The sequence below is a fragment of the Amblyomma mixtum genome, chromosome 9, assembly GCF_055824585.1.
Source record: "Amblyomma mixtum isolate Tamu chromosome 9, ASM5582458v1, whole genome shotgun sequence".
NCBI lineage: Eukaryota > Metazoa > Arthropoda > Arachnida > Ixodida > Ixodidae > Amblyomma > Amblyomma mixtum.
This window is the reverse complement of record NC_143020.1, coordinates 49,078,370-49,097,949: the sequence shown is the minus strand read 5'-3', so window position 1 is coordinate 49,097,949 and position 19,580 is coordinate 49,078,370. Positions and strand designations below refer to the sequence as shown.

Below are 19,580 nucleotides of genomic sequence, written 5' to 3'. Positions count from 1 at the left end.
CTTCCATACGGAAGCCTTGATCACTGGGCGGAAAACCCAAAGCACGTCGCTTAAGTACGCAGCAGTAATCTTTAGAGAGTCGCATGGATAGCGAAACGTACTGGCGCTCTTGAGTGATGAAAGGTTGGCCATACGACCGTCGTAAGGTGATGAAATTACTGCAAGATTACTGCAGCGTACTTAAGCGATGTGCTTTGGGCTTTCTGCCCAGTGATCAAGGCTTCCGTATGGAAGCCGAAACGTCTTCGTGTTCATATTAAACAACCACCTTTTGGGCGGCGTTTCTTCCATTGAATTCATGAATATGGATATAGGCGAAGTGATTGTTTCGTTTTTATGCTTCATGGTTGTGGTGCTCAGTCCGTACATCCCGGTAATGATACTAACATGTAGCCAAACCTGGCCTATCTTCAGTGTGGTGTGTGTGCCGGTCAAACTTATGTATGTCCCTCCTGCAGTAATCCCTGATGCGATTGGTCGAATCTTTAAATAAATCTGCCGATTATCGACATCTTTTTCCAACCTTAACACAGCTCTTGAGCTTCGCCGATGCGGCATGAGCTAGCTGCTAACCCTATATGGCCTGCATGTTTTTGAACAAAGCGCCTATTTTCGTTTCGCTAGGTTGCACACTACGTAGTTACATTGCGGACCGGCTTGGACTGACTCGTTTCGTTATATTCGTATCTAGTGTGTGGTTGAGGGCAGATCGACTTTCAGCTTGTGAAAACGCCTTCGCTTGTATCCCTCGTTTCGTGCAGAACGATGAATTCTCCGGTGGGCAAGGACCAGCCTGACCCGGACGCCATCAAGATGTTCGTGGGTCAGATCCCCCGGTCGTGGGACGAGAGTGACCTGAAGAAGATGTTCGAAGACTTCGGACCCGTCTACCAGATCAACGTGCTCCGGGACAAAGCCACCGGAACGAGCCGAGGTCTGTGTCTGCTTTTTTCTATTTGTTTCTTCTTTTCCAGCCTCCGTCTGACGGCGGACAAGAATCGGCGCCGTTTCAGCTTGCGTTCGGCTGTGCCGCGGAAGAAACACTAGCAGAAGGTTTAGCGCTTGTTAAACTTAGCGATACGAGCGAAAGCTCTGTCAGGCATGGTTTGCGCATAGTTTGGCGCCGTATAATGTGTCCGAAGCGCCCCTTCAAAGAGTGTTGCTTCGTCTTCTGGGAGCGAACGTGTACGGGCGGTGCTTGGTATCACAGAAACACGTTCACGTTTGTATACGTCGCGGTCTTGCACCGTGGTCGCGATGGAGCGCAACTGCGCGGGATGTCCACACTTCGCGACTTGAGCGGGGTCATTGCGTTCAGCGTTTGATGTACTCGTGGCGTAAACGGGCCTGTACGAAGCGTATATCCCGATGCCTTCCTTCCCTCCTTCCCTGCCTTCCTTCTCCCAGTGAATTAAGGGCACTGCTCTACCGGCAGTTTCGGATGTCCGAGGATTTCCAAAGAAAAGTGCGAAAGACGGACGGGCCCCCTGTCTCTGGTGGGCAGGAAACGTCCCGTGGGCTTGAAAAATTGAAATGTGCCAAGGCGACCAACCGGAAAAGCCGCTGCTCAAATAGTAAAGAAAACAGCCGTTTAAAGCAGAAAGAAAAAGGAAACTTCTCGGAGAACTTCTTTTATTATTTATTTATTTTATTTTCTTTGTTTTTTTCCCCGTTCTCTCTTTCTGGTCTCACTGCGCGGCGATGATGGCGGCGGCCCCTTTTCCGTCCTCGCGTCGTTCTGCGGGTTCCCTCGGCGGCGCAAAAGTGGCTTCGTCGTCGTCGTCGTCGCTTCTTCCCCTCCTCCCTCGTGCCGCCGCTACGCGGACACTGTCATCGTTTCGTGGGTGACAAATTGCCCTAGCAAGAGACGTCCCCCCCCCCCCCCCCCCCCCCCCGTCATCGCCCTCATCGCCATCTCTTTCTTACTACTGCCCCCTTCTTTCTTTTTTTCAATCCCCTTCCGTTAAGTCCTCAGCCCCATCTCAATCCTTCCTTCCCACACCGTCTTCCTTTGTTCTTTTTTTTCCCCTTTTTTTGTTCTCCTCCAGAGCGCGTTCGTTTGCGGCGCTCTTGGTCCGCGGATTCTCTTGGTGCAGGCCCCCCTCATCCGCGTTGATTTCATTTCCGCACACTCGTTTGTCTTCGCGACCGCGTGCGTCTTCGTAGCAAGGCGGCGGTGTTTGGTTAGTCGACGAAAGGGTTGTGCGCGCTCGTCGGGGCTTGTTAGCGGGGGCCCCTAGCTGGTGTTTTCAGCGGTGCGGCTTGTACGGTTACTTCTGTGATACTGCACTTTATTTTTTTCCCCCTTTTTTTTTCTGCGGAGGAGGATGCAGGTGTTCTAAGCGCTAACGAAGGACAACCAACGCGTGGCTTGGTGCGGCTTTTGGGGGAGGAGGAGGAGGAGGCGTTTGTGTATCTTGTCGGACGCAGTTTTGTAGGGGGCGCGGCGGATGTCTCGAGTTTTGGAGGTCGCCTTTGCAGTGGTGGCACTGTGGACAATGTGACGGAAATCTGAAACTGTAATTTTTGTGAGAATGGTGGAGTGCAGTAAATATAGCGCATGCGGCTCAGCGGGCGGCGTTTGTCTTCATCGCGGCGTTCCTAATACTGAACCCTATTAGGTGATGCTCTTCAGCTTTATTGTGCGCACTGCCGGGGCCTCTTTCAGACTATACGTTTATATTACCGTTGTTAGTGTAACTTTACTGTCACCTAGGCTTTTAATCACCTGAAGTTAGATGCAACTTAGACATAATTCATTGTAAGTTACTGCCATACCTTTAGGAGAATTGAATAGGAGACCAGCGAAAACAGCCGCTTCATGTGGCACTCCTACGCATCAGCCAAGGGGACGCCAACGGAACCGCGCAGTGCACGTCCGCATTGTAGTGGGTTACAGGTTCATAATCATGACCGGCTTCGTTTCTGCAGTAGCTTTAGCATAGCGTATATTTCCTGCCGTTTAGTGTGGCCGCGAGGCGCCAGTGTGCACCCACAGATGGCGCCACGTGCCTGCACGTGACCCACTGGCGCGATCTGCGCATGCGCATTGCTGGCTGGCGTTAAGCGGTAGCGCTAGCGTTTTGTGCTGTGTTAAGATGCTCTATTTAGTGCCGAAACTGTGCTGAAGAAGTCGCGTGTCCCGGATGGATGTTCTACGTTTGCTTTATTCATAAAAAGGATAAAAAAGTAGTAAAATTTCCAAGCGCCAGCCTGCTACAGGGAGTGACTCGGGCCAATCTGTTATCATTCGGGACGCAAATACACAGCGTGAAAAATGACGAAGAAAAAGAAGGCGCCGCAAGTGCTGACTTTCCACTAATCTTTATCGTTCCAACCATTTGTCCTAATGAAAACTGTCGTGCAAGCGCCGAAAGTATTAAATAATAAATTTTGTTTTCAATATATTACGCCGTCTTACTTCCGCGCTTTCGAGCACGATGGCTCTTTTTATCTCTTCTTTTTTCTCGGAAAAATTGGCGACGGGACGGGTGCGCGGTCCACAGGTGTTACGTAGTGTGCGGGGGTCGGCCGTTTTTCTTGCCGCCATTATTCCGTCCAAGGGAGAATGAATAACTATTAGCCTCCGGGGCGCGCTCGGGCGTTAGCGAAACAAAGCGCTCCGCATTACCGTAGCACGCGCGCGGGCGTTTGGTGGACGCTGACAAAGCGGGTCATTAGCAGAGGCAGCGCCTTCCTCCGCCCGCCTGGCTTCTTCTTCCGTTTCCTGTTTCTTCTTACGTTTTGTCAGCTCTTTACTTGTTAGTGTTGTTTTGAGGTGTCTGATTTGGTAAGCCTGGCTTGTTTTCGTCTCCACCGGTCGTAAAACGTCGCTGGACCGCGGTGGCATGCACAGTGGGAGTGTGAATAGGAGTGGTAGTGTGAATAGGAGTGGTAGTGTGAACAGGAGTGGGAGGGAGATAGGACTGGGAGTGGGTATAGGACTGGGAGTGGGTATAGGACTGGGAGTGGGTATAGGACTGGGAGTGGGTATAGGACTGGGAGTGGGTATAGGACTGGGAGTGGGTATAGGACTGGGAGTGGGTATAGGACTGGGAGTGGATATAGGACTGGGAGTGGATATAGGACTGGGAGTGGATATAGGACTGGGAGTTGGTATAGGACTGGGAGTGGGAGCAGAAGTGGGAGCGAAATGGCTGTAGCCGGATACAAGTCAAGAAAAAGGGCGCTTCTCCCCGTCAAATGACCTTCTTCCAGCCAGTGGCGTCGGCTCATTCTTAATGCCCTTCTAGCGTGACAATGCAGGGAGTGGCGTGACAGAGCGGGAAAGGGGCTACCCCCTATGGTGGAAGGAAAGGACCGTACCCTTTCATCTGCCACTGCCTGCATTTTTCACGCCAGCAGGTTCGCGAGAATCGGCCGACGCCATTGGCTGGAAGGGGGACCTTTGACAGGGAAAAGCAGCTTTTGTCCTGACTTGTATCCGACTGTAGGATGAGCAGGAGCGGAGGGAGTTCGGAGAGGAAGTGCTAGCGGGAATAGAGGGAGTAGGATGGATGGGCTGAGCGGGTGTAGGAAGGGATGCGGACTCGGTCGCGTCGGCAGCCGTCGGCAGCCGTTCATCTTCCTTACAGCGCTCTCCTCGTTGCTCGAGGAGGGGTTGCGAAGACAATGGCGTCTGCGCCGGCCCGCTCGCCGCCCGTTATATATTTTCCCTCGGCGTGGCTGCCGCCGGCGGTTGCTTTCTCGTATTCTTTATCCTTTTTCCTCGGGGCGTCAGCCGCGGCGTTATAACAGTTTTGGAGCGAAAAATTGCGCGACGCGGCTAGCGCTTGCTCGGCCCTCTTGCCGCGATCTTCTTTCTCTCGCGAGGGGGTTATACAGTGGCGCGAAGAAGTGGATGATGGTGTGAGGAGGAGGAGGAGGATAGTGGGAAGGGGAATGCGCGCGACCGATTAATCAGCGACGCTAATTCCTCGGCTCAGCGCGCGTCGCCCTTTTGCTTTCTTTTTTTGTGTGTATGTGTTCGGGTCATTGTTTTCGCGGCGCCTTCGCCTTCCGTCGTTTCGTTTCATTGTTTCTGCCGCTGGTGCTTTCGAGGCTCGCGCGAGCGCCCGACTCTGTTCTCGCTTGGCTGCCGCCGGCGCGTTTACAGCGGCGGACGACGGCTATACATCTCTCCCTTTATACGAGGCCCACTGCGCGTCATGTTTGGAGCCGGCGTTCTGTAACGCGCGCGCTCTCGTTTTTGCCGTCGTCCTTCGCCTCCTCTGAAACAATGGTGTATGTGTCTAGTTTGGAGTGTTTCTCCGTCGCATTTCTTTCGGTCTTCTTTCCTCGCGCGGCTCCCTTTTTATTGCCCCATATGTGTTCATCATGCCGTCGACGTCCTCTGCCCTGCATCTCCCTCGCCGCCTTTTTTATTTCTTTGTATATGTCTCGCAGGCTCTCTTACGGGCGTGTTTTCTTTTTTTTTTCTTGGTAGATTGCTAGCGCGCATCGTTCGGTGGCTTGTATCGTTTCAGTATCACTTTCTCGTCTGCGAGCGCCGTCTAGTGCTGCTGTGCGGAATTTTTTCTTCGCTAGCTTATTCGCACTTCGTTTCCTTACTAGTTACACCAGTCCTCCTTGTTGCCGTGGGTGTTGACCTGAGAAGGCAGTTTCGTGAACGAGCCGGGTTTAGGCCTTCGCTGTCGCGGCGTTTTGCGATCTCGCCCACCAAAAAACCATTCGTGTCAGATAAGAACTTGGCCATTTGACAGCGACAACTGGTTAGTTTTGTCTCTGGGATAGACGATGCCGTTGTCGGCTCCGTATTATATACCGGAAGCGGAAGTGTAGGCTATCGCTTGCTGCCCAAAGGCAGTGTTTCCCAAAGCGGGCTCATGGTAATGAGATGAGCTTTGCTACGTGTTCCGGTACAATGGTAAACCCGGTGACTAGAGGATTTTTGGCGAAGACTGCGTAGACGTCGCATGTACAGCCTTTGTCAAAAGTTTCGAGCCCAGGGGGTTTTCTTTTGAGCCACATTTTGTCGTTCTGAATGAATCTCTAGCTCTCCAAATTTCCTGGACATGAGAAGATTTCTGGTACTGCCTCCTGCAATAGGTAGGACTTCCATGAATGCTCCTGGAGTCCCAATATAAAGCTTAGGAGTGAACCCCCTTGGGCTGTAAACTTTTGACAAAGACTGTACCCCCATCTGACCGCTTTGGTGCTGCATTGAACGCTGCGGCCGCCAAGCAAGTCTGCGCTGGTGTGCGTGTATACTGCACTACGCCACCACACCATCCAAGGGAGCGGGTGTCTCGCTCGCAGGGGCCCGCATTGACTCCGCATCCTCCCTGTCAAGTGTAGTTAAAGGTGCACTGAAGAGGAATCTGAACTTGTCTTTTTGCCGCGGGAACTCGATCTACACGTTCCGAGCTTTCTTAGAAACTTCGATTTATTGCCCAGTGTGGCCGATTTCCCTAATTAAATCGAATTAACGTCCGGCTCCCGCATTTTTTTTTAATTCTCCCTCGTACGGTGGGCGGAATCGACCAACGCGTGGAGCGCCTTTCACCCAGTCCCGTGGCGGCTTGCCACTCAAGCCATCGGCGGAGTAATACGTAGTAGTCCGTAGAAGCAAATAGTCCGCGCGTGTATTTATTTCTTCGGGCTTATTTTGCGGCCATATTATCCGCGAATGAAAGAGTTTATTCATGGAAACCTAAAAAACAAAATAAAGCGAAAGCAAAGCCTCCACGGGACTGGGTGAAAGCCGCTCCACGCGTTGGTCGACTCCGCCCGCCATACGAGGGAGAATTAAAAAAAAAAAAGGCGGGAGCCGGACGTTAATTCGATTTAATTGGGAAAATCGGCCACACAGGGCAATAAGTCACTTTTTCTAAGAATGCTAGGAACGTGTAGATCGAGTTCCCGCGGCAAAAAGACAAGTTCAGAATCCTCTTCAGTGCACCTTCAAGAGGCGCGCCGCTGGCAGGGTACTGAGAAGGGAAAAGGGGGTTGTGCTGCGCTGCGGTTGGCATATACCTCTCTGTCTCTCTCTCTCTCTCTGTGCGGAGACGGCGGCGCTGTGTTCACGAAGCGCGCTAAGTTGAGCGGACGTTCTCGTGCGGTCTGCCCGCTACGCGCAGCCGCGCGTCTCTGAGCACTTCCTAATGGATTGCGCAATTAGCGATCCTTATAACCCGGTAGGCTGCCTCATTCGCTCTAACGAGAAGCGCGGCTACGTTATCACGGAGGGATGGGGACCACCGTATGAGCTTGGCACCTTCGTTTCGGGAAGGAGTTAAGACAACTTCCAGTAAGGGGCGGTCGGCTAAGACGACGAGTGTAACCGCTCGGGTGCGCAGGTGATTAAGCCGTTTCTACATATCCCTTTGTCCGAGCGAGCTGATGGGGCCTCCAGTTTGAGTCTGGAAAAGAAGAAGGTCGCGGCCGGCTCGGGTCAAGTCCGGGTCAGTCTGTGTGCGTTGTGCTACTGTAGCTCCCATTCGAGGTGCGAGCCCATGATGTAGCTGCATGCATTTCTAGTTTCTAGTCTAGCGAAAGCGCGAGAGACGTGCATAACTGGCAGCCACTTCGGAATAGGAGGGAATTGGGAGAGGGGGGTGAAGTTTTAAGGCGAAAGCCCTTAATGCCCCATCGTTGTCGACAGGAGGTTGTCAGCAGAGGTGTCATGCTTTTTCTGATCAGACCAGGAAAAAAAATCTTTGTGCACGATGGGATTCGAACCACCATCCTGCCGCTCCGCATCCGAGCGTGCTAATGGCTACGCTACTTCCTGCCAACGCATATGTAGTTCTCCTCGTCTAGGACGCTCGAGAGTGTTTGCAGAAAGGCGTCGAATCAGACGGATGCCTCCTGAACACCCTCCAGTGTCTCCAGCATTTAAGATTCGGAAACAGTTGTGTACTTAATTAACATCTTAACCACACATCAGTGATACAAGCAGCAACACCGCGCTAAACGCTTTCGCCTCACCGCACTTTAGGTCAACGAAATACCCCCCCCCCCTTTGAATTTTTTCGTCTGCTCTCAGCCGCTCGATTATGCCTATAGCTTCAACTTGTTTGCAAAGTAAAGGACGAACTGCCCGGGAGTGTTTTGCATCGAATGAGTGAGTGAGTCCCTATTTCGCGAACTGGAACGTGCTTCGTTCCATTTTGGGCGGCACGAAATCCCCGCAACGCATGCGCGCTCGAAGTCTCCTGCTTGGCGGCGGTACCACAGGCGTGACCCTGTGGGGGAACAGCGCGTGTAGATCTCCCGGGTGCGCAAATTAATCGGCCCGATATGGGAAATGTATTGACAAATGCCGGCCCTACAAAGGACCAGAGTAAACGCATGCATTTGCATATTGGGCCGGTTACCTGTGCTGGTTGGGTCCCAAGTGGATGACGCGCGGCCCAGTGCTGTGCGTGCATAAGACGTTATCGTATATGTGCTGTCCAGTGTGGAACGCGGAAAGGTGTGCGTTGTTCGCTTCCCTCAGGAATACAGGAGTCCCCGGCAGTTCCCATCGGGACATTGTCTACCCGCGCGGAAAACAGTCGTGTAGAAAGGAGGCTTCACGCCTTATTTTAAAGTTACTTCAGGACTCGGATTTGCGCTCCAGATGGTGGCAGCAGGAGCTGACTATGTTCTTTTTGAGGTGGTTGTGTTTACAGCCACGTAGATTAGTCAGGTGTCATGTATGCCCCTGATCTGTGGAGCTTATTTAGCATTTTAGTGCCGCTACGCTGGAGAAATTTCGGGCAGAATGCGCCAGGCTAACCCCTACCAGTAGCTGCAGCAACCTCAACCTCTTAGAGGGATCGCGCGGTGCCGGGTCCCCTCGCGTGTTATTTCGTTTTCGCCCAGCTTAACGTTCTCCGCTCCCACCGCTGAGAACGTTCCCGTCGAGTGCTGTGCGTTGTTGGCCCTTTGCTCCGGTCGCTGTTTCGGCCGTCTGCGCTGCACGAGCATGTCTGCTACTGAATTTAGTGCACCGCGCATCCTTGGCCGGCCGTTTATGCGTATACAACCGCAAGCTTATCCCCTTGACTTCCGCCATAGCGTGTACTGAGTGGAGAGAAAAAAAGGGGGAGGGGAATTTATGAGCTGGTAGAGGTGTTATAAGAGACCCTGTGTCTAGAGTTTTTTGCATCGCTTTGCTTCGAGTTTTCAGTAAAATTGGGCGTTGCACGACAGTTGTACTAATCACTGGTCCGAATGCAAGGAGTGGTTGTCTGTTTCGTAGTTGTGCCGATCGACGTTTGTTGTGCTGTGCAATCGCACGAAATAGGTCTGAGGAGTAGGGTGTCTCTCAGTAAGAACTCTGTATTACTGAGTATATTTACGCTTTGTTACGAAAACTTTACGCTTCAACGCTTTGTTACGGAACTCCCTCTTTGAGCGGTGAAAATCTCGTCAGCCCTTTTGTCGCCTGTTATTCTGATGCTAGGCGAATGAGAAGGAAAAGCGCGGTTTTCTCAGTCAGGCTCCGGTCGGAATAGCATCGGCAGTGGAGTGCGTACCCCCCCCCCCCCCCTCCCTCTCCCCGACAGACTTGAGACGATACCAGAGCATTAATTTTCTAATACCGTTTCATTTCTGCGGTAGTACACCTGATGGGACCTAGAACAGCGCAGGGCGCCGGTAGAGCATGCGTTCATTTGCGATCGAACACATGGACGCGATGTGCTTTTTACGTCACTGTTCTATTTTTGCGCGTCACTATAACGACGGGATCACCTTTCCGATACCGTTTATTGGGAAAAGATTGGGGGGGGGGGGGGGGTATTGACGTCAGCGTCAGGAGGCCGATGAAGTTGCTTTCGTAACGCGCCAAGCACTACCCGGCGACGATTGCGAATCTTTTGTCTGTTTGCCAAGGCAACCGCTTTACAAATGTGGCGCCAACACCGTGAGCGCAGTGCCCTGCTCTATCGCAGGCATGGCTCCCCAGTGCCCTTTGCGCAGCGTGGTCTGTATAGGTGAGGCGTACTTGCATTAGGGAGGTGAAAACAAGTAGAATTTCGAGGCATTTCGCCATTAGCTAGGGCAGGGAAGGCACAATGGTAACTATGTGGACGATTAACCTTTCTAGTGAAAAAAAAAAGTGCTTTTTTTGGCCAGCGTCTTTAAAACCGTAGACATGCTACTGTGTGCAGTGGAGGCCATCTGAGGAAAGGCTAAAGGTAGGAGAAGAGATCAGGTTCGGTGTTCTGTCTCCACCTCGCAGGTACAGTCTTTGTCAAAAGTAACCAGGCTGCCCGTTTTTCTTCCCAGTCTTATATTAAAACTATTATGACAGCCCTCAAGCTCTAAATCTCTGTATGGTAAGAAAAACCCCTGTTCTCACCTTCAAATAACTTTTTATCTTTAAGGAAGCCGTGAGGGCTCCACTATACGAATGAGAAGCAAACCATGCAGCCTGGTTACTTTTTACAAAGACTATACATATGATTAAGCACGACCTTCGGTGGGGGCAGCCAGGATAAAGATTTGCGCATTGCAGCTTGACTCCGACCTCTCCACCTTTTCCTTATTAAAAATTTCCTTTCTCTCTCTCTCGCATCTTGACTAGCTGCCTCTCCTTTCTCCATGAAACCGACCGGCAAAAGCGGCAAATGAGTTTATAAGACCTCGTGTTACAGAGATATGTGGCACTTGGTGCAAGATACGGAGAAAAGAGCAAAGATTTAAAACCGTGCCTTTATTCTGTACATGGCATTCGTAAGACGAAGCGCGAAAGCCGTCTCGCTCGTATTTTATCAAACACGTGCGGGTATTACATCTGCTGGCCGTAGTTGGTCCGTGTCTAAGGGGTAAGCCAGAGTTCACTGAACCTTGCAGAGCAGGATGAACTCTTTTCTCCGAGCTTGACTGAGTTGTTCCTACTTAGAGTGAGGCTACGCTAGTAATTCCTGAATACGAATAAATAAGCTTGAATTAAAAGGAGAGTAGTAAAACCCTAACAGCTTTGCCGCCTTGTGTAATACGAGTACGAGTGGAGCGACTCGTTCTGAAGTAAAGATACTGCCCCTCGTGATACCCTTGGCATCCCCCTTTTTTAATCATCCGCCTTTAATCTTTTTTCTCACCGGTAAATTTTTGATAATGATTTTGAGGGATTGTCTTTCTTCTCTGCTTTTCCTCCCTGCCGTTCCTCCCTGCCGTTCCTCCCTGCCCTTCCTCCCTGCCCTTCCTCCCTGCCCTTCCTCCCTGCCTTTACTTTTCAGCCTCTCAGTCAGTGCTTCCGCGGTGAAAGAACACACAGTTTTGGGCAGCTAGCCTCCCTGCGTATCATTATTGCTCATTCTTTCGCGTTCCATCTTCCCCCACACTCATGCTCCATATTTCCTCTGTCTCGTTTTCGGCCCCACCGCATAGCCGGACTGGTCGCAGGTGCTACTCGCCTGATCGGATCAGCAGCCGCCTTCGGGCGCCTTTGTGAACGGCCCTTGTGGCGCGCCGATAATCTCGGATGGGGAGCGGTTGCGCAGTCTCGTCTTGTCTGTGACGGGGCTCAGTGTCCGTCCGGCTGGGGAGAAGTGCGGGAGCGGTTATTTTTTCTGTTTGGCGCGTGATGCTCTCTCGTTGTGTGACGTCACTCTTCTGTGAGGAGCTGGGCTCCGGTAAAGTCACTCGGTCCGGTGTGGTTGTTCCGCTGTCTGAGGCGACTTTATGGACCCCTTAAGTAATTGCTTTTTCGGGTGGTTTTGCCATTTTTACCATTTTTCCACCCGAGGAAGCCCTTAACTTGTAACTCCTATTAGTCACAAACTCGTGCACACCCCTTTTCGTTGTATCGTCCTTCGCATTGCCGGTTTCCGCTCATAATTCCTTTTCTGAAGAGTCAGCTTAGTGTGGAGGACAGAAATGGCTGTGCTCGGTATGCCTCAAGGGGGGAACGATGGAAGAATAAATGGAACTGTATAGTAAGGGAATTGTAATTCGAACTTCTTTCTTACCAGTCATACATTGCTTCAGAACTAGAAGAGGACGTGTCCTCTTCCCTGACAAGCTCTCCCTTTGTCACGTATCGGACTATGGACTCTTGGACCTGGACGCTCGTATCGGTGCAGCGCGAACACTTTGCTAAGTAACGCACGCCCTGAACTTAATTATCATTGCCCGATGTTTAAAAAGAGCAATATAGAGGGATTGTATTTGGAAGTATAGCTAGATGTGAGCAGTTTCTCCGCCATAAACGGGGTCGCAGTTGGCCGCGACGTATTATGTGTCAGACCATAATGACATGTAGCACTTTCGAAACTCTCCACACCGCATGTCTCAATCTGGTGCTCTGATTGGGCCAGCATTCGGAAATTAGCAGACTGCCGCGCCACCCGCGGTGTTCAACCGAACCTCTCGACGCGCTGCTCAGAACACGACCATAATGGAGGAATGAACATCGTGGGGCGCCACCGCTAGCTAGCTGCCGAGCCCATAGGGGGCGCTACCGGCCGGCCTTTGACTTCTGAGGAGTGGCCACAGGGAATAAATAGCCGGGTTTCGGAGAGCGGAGCTTCGCGACTGGTGTGGTCAAAGTGCCCTGGTATACACAGTCAGTATTGCCCGGACGGACCCTATGCACGAGGGACGCACGAACCGGGGTTGTACTGAGCGCTCTCGCGAATGTGCCATGCAGCTCTTGCCGTCATCTCGTCGCCCCGGGCGGGAGAAGATTGAAACTCTGGGAACTTTGAGAATAGTCAGGCGAGTAGGGCAATGGGCGTGGTTTGTAGGGCGTACTGGAGCACCCTTGTTCCCACACAATCGCTTTTCTCATCCCCTTATGGGCTGCGTTGAAAAACTGTCGTAACCTGTGTGCCCTGCCTTCTTGTACACGTACAATAATCTTGAAAAGTCCCCAGGCCACGAGGCTTGCTTTTTGCCATGTAGTTTGAAAGTCATGGCACCTCGAAAGTTTCGATTTCTTTTAACCCCACTCTCTCAGTAACCCCACGAGGGTCTGCAGTATAAATGAACAGGCAAAAATCACAGGAAAGGAAAAAAAAATAAAATTTCGCTCCTCTGTTCGTTTAAGACTTCAGGAGTGTCGTTATAAGCTGCTGTGACTGTGCCTACGAACTCTGTGTCCTGAAGACTTGACCTCGACTGCACATGCATACCTATCGACCGTCGTGGCTGTCGCGTGGGTTTCGGACCTCCCCCTCCCCACTTCCCACGACAGCCGACCTCGCCAGCTATTATACCACGGTGCTTCCCCCATCGTTCCGCTTCGCTGCGCGCAACGATCTAACCTCGTTTCCTTCTGTCCTCCCGTCGATCGTATATATATCGTGGACGACGTCGACGACCGGGAGGTCCGCTGACGCGTCGCTTATTTATAATTTAGGCACGCGGCGACGTTTTACGACGCGCACGCGTCACTTCCTTTTCTTTTTTCCCCTCCGCCCCCCGTTTCCTTACGCGGCCGGCCAAGAGGGGCACGGACGGCCCCTTTCAGTCGTCGCGTATGTCTTGTTGCATGTGTCCCGCCCCCTCTCGTAGAGCTTGCTTTTTGTTAGAAGCGTATGTTTTCCGGGGAAGTCTAGAGAGGCCCTTTTTGATGTCCTTATTTCTTATGCACAGCTCTGGCCGGAGTGTCCTCCTGACCTTCCTCGTGCGGGTGATTCCCTAAGTGGGTCACAGTCGCGGCACGAGTGCGCGGAACACTAATGGAGTTTCTCCGAGAATGGCAGCCGTCGAAGTTGCGTGCCCGTCTAGACCTTTTCATTGGGAGAGGAGGATGTCGAAAGCCTCCTCTCTGGGCTGTTGCAAACCGGGTGTCCACGTGACGTCACTGGCGCCATTTTGTCCTCCAGGGCGTAGCTTCAGCAGTGCAGAGCGGAGCAGGAGGCGGTAATCCCATTAGACACGCCCGCCGCCTTTCGGAGTGCTCCACGGACAACAAAATGGCGCCTGTTGTGACGTCAGTGAATACTCCCTCAAGAGCGAATTGGCAGATGCGCCCCAAAATAGGATCTCCAACTGGTGGCGTGGACCGTTTTTCAGGATGGCGTGGTTGATCTGATTAAGCCGTAGTTATTCCGCATTCATCTGCAAACCCCTGTGATTTCACACTATAGTCGGATACCACTCAAGAACGCAGCGGCTTTTCCCCGTCATAGGACCCGCTTCCAGTCAATGGCGTCGGCCGATTCTCGTGACCCTGCTAGCGCTACAATGGAGAGAGGGTCTAAACCGGACCATAGAAGGAAGGGATTATCCACTTTTATCTACCTCTCTCTGCTTTGTCACACTAACAGAGTCATGAGAATCGGCCGACGCCATTGGCTGGAAAGGGGGGGGGGTCCTTTGGCGGGGAAAGCCGCCTGCGTTCTTGTGTTGTATCCGACTATAGCAGGTCCAAGGGGATCAGTCACTGGGGAGAGGGGGACAACCGGTCGACGCCATTGGCTAGAGGAGCTCCTTTGAGGGGCATTTGCGGCTTCGTTCTTGAGTTGTATCCGACTATAGCGCCAAGTGCATACAATGGCACAGATAGCAATGTGGCGACGCCCAGGGAACCCTCAATGTAGAGATGTACAGAGTACGCCCCTTCGGTGTGAGAACAGCAGCAACGTGTAGATCTTTGCGGTGAAGCGTTTGAATAAATTGGGTGTGTATAGCAGTTGCTGCCGCAGTGTTGTCAACTGCGAGAATCTTGAATTCTGATGTGTGATTTTTGTCGCCTCCAAGGCCGCTCAGTGTACTTGCACATAGTCGACTCTCTGAATTGCATCGCTTGTGTTCGCCTCGTCATAGTTGTCGAGCGCACGATATAGCACAGAATAACATGGGCGGTGAGAAGCGGCATGATTTTTCGCGTATACGAGCTATGGAACTGTAAACAGGCTTTTTCTGGTCATGGCACATTTTAAAGAAAGCACCTTCCGCACTGGAAAGTTTCGCAGTTCTGACAAACGAGGACAAAAGAAACACGGGACCCAGCGCTGGCACTTATCGGTGTTCGACCGATCGTACAGAGTAAATCCCTCAAGGACTTCCAGGCGGCGTGTAAGGAGTATCGCGTTTACACGCCGCTTTTCCTGCGTGAGTGTGTGTTGTCTTCGGGGACTTCCCGCGCCACTTGCTCGGGCCATTTACGGGCGACCAACTTTCTCACAAAGCTTCTATTTTCAACCGCCGAATGCGCTGCGCGTGGGTTGCGCTGATTTAGGGACGCTTTTTCCCCATTTTGTTTTTTCCACCACACTTTTCTGTCCTCTGGAACGCGCGTAACCCCTCCCCCTCCGGGTAAAAAAAAGCGTGGAATTACTGCGCGCGGGGCGAACTGTCAGCGCCGTCTCGCGACGCTGAGAGAAGCGGAAGTTTCGGGAACGCCGCTCCCTTTATCCCCATGGGGACGGAGAGTGAACTCCGGCGGACGTTGCCGGGTGCGCTCAGTTCCTGAGGCCTGTCTAGCTGTGTACAGCGTCGAGTTAAAGCGGCGGTACGAAGCGCTTCCCTTTTTTCCCTATTCCGGTCTTCCTATACTAGCCCGCCTCTTTTGTTTCTACCCGCCTCCGTACACTGCATCGTGCCTTGCTCCGAGCGTTGGGTCTTCCCGCGAAACTGGGGGGAAAAACGCACGTCGGCTTCCCTTCTCACGCTGGGGAATTGACGAGGCACGTATTGCCAAGTGTCTTGTCGGGATAAAAGCGGAGAAGATCCCGGAGGTTCGGTTTGTGCTGGTGTCTGCACTTTGGTTTTTAGCGCGTTCGGCTTTGTATACTGCCCTCTTGCACGGTGTGGGGCGCTCTTCCTATCGGCTCTTCCCGACGCGGCTTTAGGCTTTGGGAGTTTCGCTCCCTAAATGAGGCCGCGTACGTGCGGCGTCCCGGGTGCGCTGCGTGCACGATAGCGCACCTGCACCTCTTCGTCTTTGTTGCTTGTTGGAAGCGTGACGCTGCGCGCGCTTTTTGAGAAGGTTGTAAGAGTCTGGAAAACTTTAGTTGATGCGGTCCCCTCCGCAAGGGGGAGTTAGGGTGGCGGGCTGATAGTCCTACCGAAGTGCAGCCTAGGGAAGAAAAGAAAATGGCTACTGGGCTGTTGGAAAGAAGGAAAGCGTTTATCGGGCCTTTAGAGTTAAATGCGTATGAAACGGCAGCGAGCAGCCCCTCGGAATATCCCTCTTGTGTGAACATCTTCCTGCGTGCTCTGATACGCCGAGTTAAGGTCAGGTAATTTCAGTAGGAGAGTGCCGGAGAGAAGGGGGGAGTGTTAGTTATGCTATGGAAACAGCCAGTTTAACCGCAGAGGGCTGCTGTCGTGCCTCGTTATTAGCATGTGCGACTCCTCCTCCCACTCCTTCCCATTCCGACAAAAATATCCACTGCTTGGAACGTGTAGACATGGGCCAGCTTCGAGTTTTTCGCTTTAATTTTTGTTAACGCGACATCGTTAGAGCGGAAGAGCGGAGGGAAATCTGTGCGCGTTGTCACGCTAATTCGGGATTGGTCGAGAGGATTTTTACGTCATTCGAGCCGTGAAATGAAAATGGTTATAACTCGAGTTCAATTGTGACTATGAGGGTGTAGGGTGATTAAAGTGTCATTGCGTCATACCCTTAAGATGCAGCTTAAGCTTCCCCCCTAACTTTTCTTTATGCAGCGGCTTGCGGCTGCCGGTATCTGTGCTCGCGCTGTTGTTCATATTGCGTTTTGAGAGTTTGTATACCGCTGATCGTGCTCCGAAAACAAGCGATATATATGTTCGCTTCGTTTAGTCGGCATGGAAGTGCCGGCTGTAAGGATATCGACAACCGGTTGCCGATCGAGGCCCCTGTTGCGTTGGCTTGCGGGCTTGAAGCTTCGCTGCCGGCCGTTACGCCTTTTGCTGACTTCGCAAGGGGCCGAAGCTTCGTAGCGAGGGGCCGAAGCTTCGGTGCTTACACGATGTTCCCGGACGGCTTCCCGAACTCCTGTTTTTTCCCCCTGGAGAAAGATAAGGCTGAATCAAGACGCGCCTGCTGTACGGTGATGTGCGCGCCTTGCCTTGCCCCGTGGGGTCCTTCTTCGGCCGCCTGCACCGCCGCCGGCAGTGCCTTATAAATAGCAACGGGAAAAAGACGGAAACAAGGGAAGAGAGCGCCTTTTCTTCCCTCCTCCGGGGCCCCTGTGGATCGGCGAAAGAGGCCTCGTGCGCTCGCTCGCAGGGTGCGGGGTGAGCGTCAGCGCGCTATGGGGTGCACCCGCTAGACGCTGCTGTTTCGGACCGATTTCCTCGGGAGCTGGTTGCCGCCGATAAGGGACGAAGAACCGGCCGACGCCGCCTCCGGCCACAGAGGCCCAGAAAGGGAAGCAGCGCGGCCTGCCTTCCCAGCGCACCCTTTACTTCCCCATTTTTTCTACCCTCGTCTCTTCTTCTTCCTTTTGTTGCAGACTCGCTTCTCCGCTAGGCGTCCAGCGGCGCTTAAGCACCGCCCTACTCCCTGTAGGCTTCCCGACTATGTAGTTCCTACACTCTTTCCTCTCTGGCGCGGTTCGCGTTGGTGGCGATGGTGCCTGGGGTGTCGTTGGCCGCCCGTATTTATTTGCTCGGTTTGGCGCTCCCCCTTTCTCCTTGCCGTTCCTTTCCCAGCGTCGTGATATTGCTAGGCGGTTGTTGTCTGCACCCCCCTCCCCCCTCGGCCTTTTTATCTTCAACGGTTGTTCCTTATTTCCCTACTTGCACGGGCAGAGCGGGGAAGAGGGACGGCGCGAGGTCGCGTATATACTCCCTCACGGGTGCGTTTGCTTAATGCCCGCGTATATATGTTTACGTCGGGCGCCGTCCTCCTTTTTGATACTCCCGGTGATTCCCGCTGACGTCCCTTACGCAGAGTGATCTTAGTGTATTCCCTCTGGGGACCTTGGGGAAAGGGAGAAGAAAAAAGGAAAGGCGCGAGGATAGAGCATCGCGTGCTTGCCGGGCTTTCCTCTCCGCGTTCAGAGGCGCCCTCCCTGAGGAGGTGCCTTCCCTCTCCGTCTCCTCTCCTGCTCTCGCTCGCTCGTTTGGGCGCTTATTTTCCCCTTTACTGTGTTCCTTATTTCCCTACAGGGGAAGCGGAGTGAAAGGAGGCGCGCCGCTTCGACGCCTTTGTTTCTTATCGCTCCCCCGACTGCTCCTCCAGCTAGGGAAGAACCATGGGTGGGGGAGGTGGCTTTGTTCGCGGCGGTGTTGCTTCCCGGAACGCTTTGCTCGCTACCCGTCTTCCTTGGACCGGCGTGCTTCGTTCGGATCTTAGCTGGCCGCTTTTTTATGTTTTGTTTTTGCTTATCTCGGCGTGTTTCGTTTGGGTCTTCATCCCTGATGCCTTGGCGTGTCGACGGTTGATTTTTATTGCTGTTCGGGCTAGCCTGGGTACCAGCGTGTAAAAAAAAAAAAAAACAGGCTGGTACCTCCTCTTGCTTTGTCGTGCTGTCGGGGGTCCGCCTTCCTGCAGTCTGTGTGCGGCTTTCCAGATTTCCCAAGTTTTCCCCATTTGACTGGCGTTTTCTGTCCCTTGGGCGTAATGTGTTCCGTTCGTTTTTAACCTCGTTTTGTGTTTGTGCGCTGGGTGCTCGTCGTCGTTCGTGTTCGTCTTTGCTCCGTTTATTTCTTGTCAAGAATGGCGCTCCCCTTCTTGTCGTCGTCCGGCGTAAAGTTTTGAGCGAGACAGACGCCTCGCGCAGAAGCCAGGGACACAAAGTCGGGGCGGCGCCTCGCCGCCCGCTTGCAGTAAACCCTGGCTTCTTTCTTATCGCCATTTCCTCCTGTGTCCCTCCCTTAGCTCTTGCCTCGGTCCCTGCTCCAAATGTGGACTCTGTTCTTCCCTGCGCGCGCGCTTCCTCCGCCCTGTGTTTATTGCGCGTCGGGAACGGTAGTTCCTGTTCCCCTTTCTCCCACTGCGTTTAGCTCCCGTGTTGTGCATCGACGTGTAGCGGTATTTTGTCAAACTGTATTAAGGCGAAAGCCGGTGACTTCACCAGTGTCGCATAGGCAATGTGGTGCTGAAAACGCTTTCGCCTCTACGCACTTTAGACTGTCAAAGTGCCCCCTGAATTTTTTTGTCAAGCTGTATTAGGGCGGAAGCCTTTGATGCCTCATCGTTGTCGACAGGTTTCCAGCAGAGGTGTCGCGCTTTTCGGTTGGTCGAAATGGTTGGGACGTCAGAGTGCGCGGATTCGAAGTAATGAGGTCACCCACGGATGCCTGACGCCCCCTTTTGGAGCAGACGACAATTAATACAAAATAGCTGTCGTCCGCTCCGGCAGGGGGCTTAAGGCGTCCGTGGGTTACCACATTACTTACCTCATTACAGCGAACAAGAGCCATGGATACAATTGAACTCATTGAAGCAGATAGAGAGAGTCGTGCTAAAGAAGCAGTCGAAGTTGGCAGTCAAAATGCGTAGTTGTAGTGTGTAGTCAGTGTGCAGTCAAATAAAGCACTAGTACAGCACAAACAGTCTCGCAGTCAATGCCAAGCAGTGCGCCAAGAAAGGCTCTTGCCTCGCAGCACTATCTAGAGCCAAAGTGCCCCATGAAATTTTTTAACCCGTCGAAAATCGAAGCGAGTAAGAAGCCGTCGAGGAAGTCCTCAAAGCCGACCTAGGGATGTTAGGGAGGGCGTACCCATTTCTCTATAGTCTGCAG

The 19,580-nt window shown here is 52.7% G+C and overlaps 1 protein-coding gene across 5 annotated transcripts in view; it reads left to right on the top strand.

Moving 5' to 3' along the window:
- The window catches only part of LOC149328933 (CUGBP Elav-like family member 2), a 572,935-nt gene that overhangs the window by 126,264 nt on the left and 427,091 nt on the right, over nt 1-19,580 (top strand). For all 5 annotated transcript variants that reach the window (XM_089559969.1, XM_089559968.1, XM_089559966.1 and 2 more), the window contains one exon: nt 762-934. In XM_089559969.1, the coding sequence (XP_089416095.1) occupies nt 766-934 (169 nt within the window). In that variant the 5' untranslated portion in view covers nt 762-765. The remainder of the gene's footprint in view (nt 1-761; nt 935-19,580) is intronic.